The following is a 5,481-nucleotide window of genomic DNA, read 5'->3' on the forward strand; positions in this document are numbered from 1 at the left end:
TTCAATTAGGGTTTATCACATGAGCACCACAATTCATGGATAAATGAGACAAGTCAATTTGATTTACTTTTGCTTATGTAGGTAGATCTAGGAGGTGAACCACTTTGACTTATGCCAGTCATTTGGGTAAAATTCAGCCCCAATTAACGGAGAGGCTTGGTGGACAACCAAGATCTCTCAAATCTTCCAAGCTCGTTAGATTTTCCTGCACATTTATTCCACTAATGAGATTGAAATGATGCAACTTATAACTTTATAGCTTGTGTGAATGGGAATACCATGGAATCATTGCAATTCAATATATGCACCCAAGTTGAAGTCCTTAGGGAATATGCAAGAGAGCATGTGTAATCATCAAAGGGGCATTAAATGGTATAAATTACACCTGTTTTATAGAATTGTGCTTATGGAAGTGTTTAAAAATGGAGTTTTGGAAAATTTATGAAGGATTGGGTGAAAATCTAGTGTAAGATAATGGTGATTATATTGGTCCCTTGAAGTCACATGGTGTGTAGGGTTTGCACATAGTGAATGCCGAAGTGCCTAGCCCATATCACACTACCCTTAGTTGACAAAAAGATGGAGAATGCCTGATGCCCATCACATAATAAGCAATATTGATTGTGGTAAAGAAAGTGCAACTAATAAATTAAAATAGTGATTAATATAATGGAGAGTGCCTCGTGCCCATCACACAATAAGCAAGACATATTGCGGTAAAGAAAGTGTAATTAAGGAATAAAATACTGATTATAATAAATGTAAAAGGAGAGTGAGGGTACTTCTCTCTAGGGTGCTTTCTTTGCAACCTCTATCAAGCTTGTAGCCCTTGAACTCACATGGTGTGCATGGTTTATACATAGTGAATGGCGACGTGCCTAGCTCATATGCCACCACCCTTAGTCGATAAGGAGATGGAGAATGCCTATGCCCATCACGCAATGAGCAATTTGTATTGTAGTAACGAAAGTGTAAATAAGGAAACAAAAACAACAAGTAGAATAAATATACTAACAAGGAGATGGAGAAAGTCTCATGCCCATCATAGAATAAGCAATACATATTGTGGTAAAGAAAGTGTAATCAGAAAAAAAAAGTGAGCAGAATAAATGTACTGACAAGGAGATGGAGAATGCATCATGCCCATCATAGAATAATCAATATATATTGTGGTATAAATAATAAATATAATGATAAGAGATGGAGAATGCCTCATGTCTATCTCAAGATAAGCAATATATATTGTGGTAAAGAAAGTGTAATCAAGAAAGCAGAAATGTTGAGTACAATAAATGAATAAACAAATAAATAAATAAATATTACAAAATATAGCCGGATATATTAAAGGGCTGGTCAAGCCTCAAAAAAGAAAGACCAATTACAAAACTTGGCCTACTAAATGGGAACATCCTGCGGCCTACGCTAGTAAAGCAGAAAATTAACGAAAACTTCAAACCGAAGCCCTATAGACAAGAGGCCATGACTAACCACTAGAGGTGACTCAACTCCCAACATCCACCCAAAGTTCAAGAACGAGGACTCCACGCTACTTTCTTTGGCAAAGAGTCGAATAAATATAGTGACAAGGAGATTTGAGTATGTCCCCATAGCATTGATATATAAAGTATAAAGTGAGAGTGTCAACTAACATTGCAAAACGGGAAATTCCTATTAATTGGCTGTGGAGAAAACTAATGGCCACCAAAGAATAAGCAAAATGTATTGTGGGAAAGAAAGTGAAAGTAAGGGAAAAAAATAGTAATAAATGAAAGGAGAGGGAGGGTACTGGTGTGGTGGCTGTCTTTCTGGTCTGTGGGCTGCTTTCTCTGTAGCCTCTGTGAAACACATCCTCCATAGCCATAGCCATAGCCATAGCCATAGCCATAGCTATAGCTCATTCTCATTGTGAGTTCTCCCCCCCCTCTGCCTTCTTGCCACAGTGAAGCACATCCTCCATAGCCATAGCCATAGCTATAGCTCACTCTCATTGTGGGTTGCCTCCCCCCCCTCTGCCTTCTTGCCACACTAGCTCTCATGTTGCCCTCATGCTTCACACGCATCTCTAGATTGCTCTGATTTTTCGAAATCTCACCTTCAATGCCACACTCAGCTATAGCTTTGATCTGCACTTTCAGACTTCTTTTGCTTTCATCCCAGCTCCAGCTTTGATCTGCATTATCAGACTTAGCTTGCTCTGATTTTTGCTAGCTTCGTTTGACACCTGATGTTGATTCCTGCAATTCGACATTTGCTGTTCCTACCTGCTCGAGTGATCTGGTGTTTTCAGGATAGCATCTGATGTTGCCAATCTGGCTTTGATCTGTAGATCTTGCCTTCCTCTAGCACACCTTGATCTCTGCCAGCATGCCTTGGACCTTGTCTGTCAAAATCCTGTGCCAACTCCCATTTCCCCTTCGCGTGCACAGCATTGTGCTCACTTGATTACTGGTCCCCATCTGAAACGGCTCACATCCCTTAGCAGCAGTCTTTCGGATTTTCTACTCCGTAGATCTGTTGATTCCAGTTGTTTTCGGGGACTTGTGCAGGCCACTGTTTGTCTTGAACCAAGCGTTTTAGTTTCTGGTTACGTTTCCCTTGACATTTTGGTCGCGTGCCTTCCTTGAAAGCGTAAATGCTTGTTCCTTAAGCTTGTGTCGTATTATTTTTGTGCAAATAGGGAGAGGCAGTCTTGTTCCTACTTTCGAAGTTGCGATGTACCAAGCAGCTAGCCTCTCAGCATTCCGGGCTCTCAAACGTGACAGCGGCATCCCAGGAAACGCTACTACGATAATGAGGATCATAGCTTGTTTTCAACCGCTGCTGGATTGTCAGGTTAATTAGCCATATACCGTTTGTGTTCAATTGCTCCAAGCTGTTGTCCGACCTCTCTAGCAATAAACATTTAAAAAAAAAATGCTTCGAGTAAGAGGGAGTAGTAACATGAATGGCAGTGTCGCGAAATTAGTGATGAAACTGACTACCGACATTGGGTTTTAATGTACAGGCTGAATACTTCCGGCAGCTTCTAAAGCCTGTTACGTAGGGAAGAACTGGGTCTTTGACTTCGAACTCTGTCGAGTAATTAAATGTACCTCTGAAGCAAAGCTTTTGTATGACTACCTGCGAAAGACTCAATGGTTTCCGTCGTTTGGCTAATTTCGGTGTCGCCATTCCCGATGCGTACTGGTTTAGTTTTCTAGGTCTGATTCTTTATTTTTTTGCTAAGTTCTTGATACTTTATGCTAAAATCGCGCTGTTCAACATTGAGCTTCTTCGGTTCAGACCATTAAATCATATGGGTTTCTCAAGTGCTAAAGCTTTCCTAATTTCGTCAAACCAGCTGGCAGAAGATGCACTACTATTTTCGCTTGAAGATTCCTCGAGTGATGTTAAACATTGTGAATGCAGAGATCGAGCCAGGAATTTTAGTGCGGAATCAAAAGTACTTGCTGGAGAGTTTGATCCAATACTCAACGAGCATGCTGTTAGAGTGCGTTGTGTGAAGGTAGTATCAGTTACGAAAGCTTCAAAGACTAGCAGCTGCAAATGTGTTTGTCTTCACTTAAGACACGTTCCACTATATCTTGTGGAGATTTGCAATTAATTATCAAACATGATGTGGCAGCTTGAATACACAGCATCCAGTACCCTGCTCTCCGGTATGGCATCTGTCTGTGAAAGGCAATAAAAATCTCCAAATTTGGAGCAGTATTTCCTCAAGCTTTTCGTGGAAGTAATGACTACCCACCTCCACTTATTTTCTGAAATGATAGATACGATGAATGCTGGTGCTCCTGGTGGAAGACAATTGAACACAAAAGGTCCCATAGTTGAAGTGCAAACCTCCGAAGCCTGCTTTAAGAGTTTTATTATATTTGACCAAACTGCAAGCAAAACAACAATGATCCTTCATCCGGATTTATTGAATGGTCACTCATCTCTTACACCTGATATTGCGAGTGACACTACGGAGCCTTTTGGCCATTTGCAAGATATTAGTGACAAAGCTGTAGAGACAATGCTCAATGTACACTCTCTGACTCATCCAACCATCAAAGGGGCAACATCGGCAGCTTACAGGAAGGGCATGGAATCTTCTTTTGCAGCATTCCAAAAAATAAAAACAGACAGCAAGGCAGGGGATAATCTCACTGCATGCCTCAGTACAGTCAACAAAAGTAAAGAAACAGCAAAAGATTTAAACGAGGGCTATTGTGAGTGGGTTCCGAGTCAAGTACATGAAGATACAGAAGATATAGATGCACTTTTAAGTTCTGATGATGAGCTGAGCAGTACAGGGCATTCACCCAGTCAGGCACATTTGGACAATGTTACGATGTATTCTGATAACAGAAAGAATAGTATTCCAATAAAAAAGAGGAAATTTGCTCAGTGTGATACAGAAGAAGACACTGATGAAGACTTTGGCTCTGATGAGGCAGATTCAGACCAGGTGCTTGTGAGCAATTGTGAGGACAAAAGCAAGGATGTTTCCAGGGGTATGACAACGAGCCTTTCACAGCAACATAGCTCCAGACACAGAAGCAGCAATTGTGGCGGAAACCGTGGTTCTTTGGAGAAAGCTGGATTTTATGAAAAAGGAAGATGAAAACAAAGAGTAATGTTCAGCAGTTGAAAGATGCTATTCCGGGGGACAGATTATAGGAACATTACAGGTGTTCTGCATAAGGCAATATAGCATGTCAAGTCATTGCAAGTCAAAGTGCATGACCTGGAAGCTTAGAGAGATGTGAGTCGGCTTGTTTGGGAAGATCTACAGATAAGTTTGGCTTAAAGACAGTATAGTTGAAGATAATGATACTGGATTGAGTAGGCTAAGTGTGGTAGGCGGTTCAGGCATGTTATGTTTGTTAGAGTGGAGTAAGCAAATATGGTGTCTCTGTGAAGTAAGATATAACATACTAATTAGAGTTTGAATGGATCCTATACATGTGCTTTGTTGGTGGCATTATGCCTGCTACTAGGCTGTGTCCCCACGTGAACAGGTTGTATGCTGTAATCACTTCCACTTTGTACATTCAATGCAACTATAATCAGGAGTCCTGCAGTCCTCTATAATGACGGAAGATTAGGTAGCCCCGATTTGGAAATGTCATGTTTTAAGATTGTGGCTATCAAATTTACTGCCAAATTTTCAGTCAGAGAGGGTGGTCGTAGAAAAAGTCATTGCTTAGGGCTAAATACGCAAATTTGGCATGTTCAAGTTTGTCTAGCCGGATTTCTGGCCAATTACCACATCACATGGAGGTTAATTGTCAGGCATTGAAATTTGATTAATTCTCTCCTCTCTTTAAAGGGTTTCATACGAAGGTCGCGTAGCTGCTTTTGAAATGGGCGATGTAGAACCGATCAAATAAAGTAATGCACCTTAATCTTCACACCTAGCGTTTTGCTTCGAGAATCATACATAGTCATGCGTGGTATGCTTGCATTGTTAAAGTTAGATGTTTAATCATAGGG

At 40.7% G+C, this 5,481-nt stretch overlaps 1 protein-coding gene across 3 annotated transcripts; it reads left to right on the forward strand.

Moving 5' to 3' along the window:
- The first annotated feature begins 1,824 nt into the window (after window positions 1-1,824).
- Window positions 1,825-5,077, forward strand: LOC147885132 (uncharacterized). 3 transcript variants are annotated; one of them, XM_087397100.1, is made up of 5 exons: window positions 1,825-2,832; window positions 3,005-3,200; window positions 3,409-3,505; window positions 3,626-3,659; window positions 3,774-5,077. In XM_087397100.1, exon 5 carries the CDS (start codon window positions 3,779-3,781, stop codon window positions 4,607-4,609), a length of 831 nt encoding a protein of 276 aa, XP_087253226.1. In that variant the 5' UTR covers window positions 1,825-2,832; window positions 3,005-3,200; window positions 3,409-3,505; window positions 3,626-3,659; window positions 3,774-3,778; the 3' UTR covers window positions 4,610-5,077. The 3 variants fall into 3 exon arrangements, with proteins under 3 accessions (XP_087253226.1, XP_087253224.1, XP_087253225.1); XM_087397098.1 differs by having other exon boundaries at window positions 3,409-3,659; XM_087397099.1 differs by having other exon boundaries at window positions 3,626-5,077.
- The last annotated feature ends 404 nt before the right edge of the window (window positions 5,078-5,481 follow it).

Source organism: Dipteris shenzhenensis, chromosome 26 (genome assembly GCF_047967505.1).
Source record: "Dipteris shenzhenensis isolate YYH24624 ecotype China chromosome 26, Dip_SZ_1.0, whole genome shotgun sequence".
In the NCBI taxonomy this organism is placed as follows: domain Eukaryota; kingdom Viridiplantae; phylum Streptophyta; class Polypodiopsida; order Gleicheniales; family Dipteridaceae; genus Dipteris; species Dipteris shenzhenensis.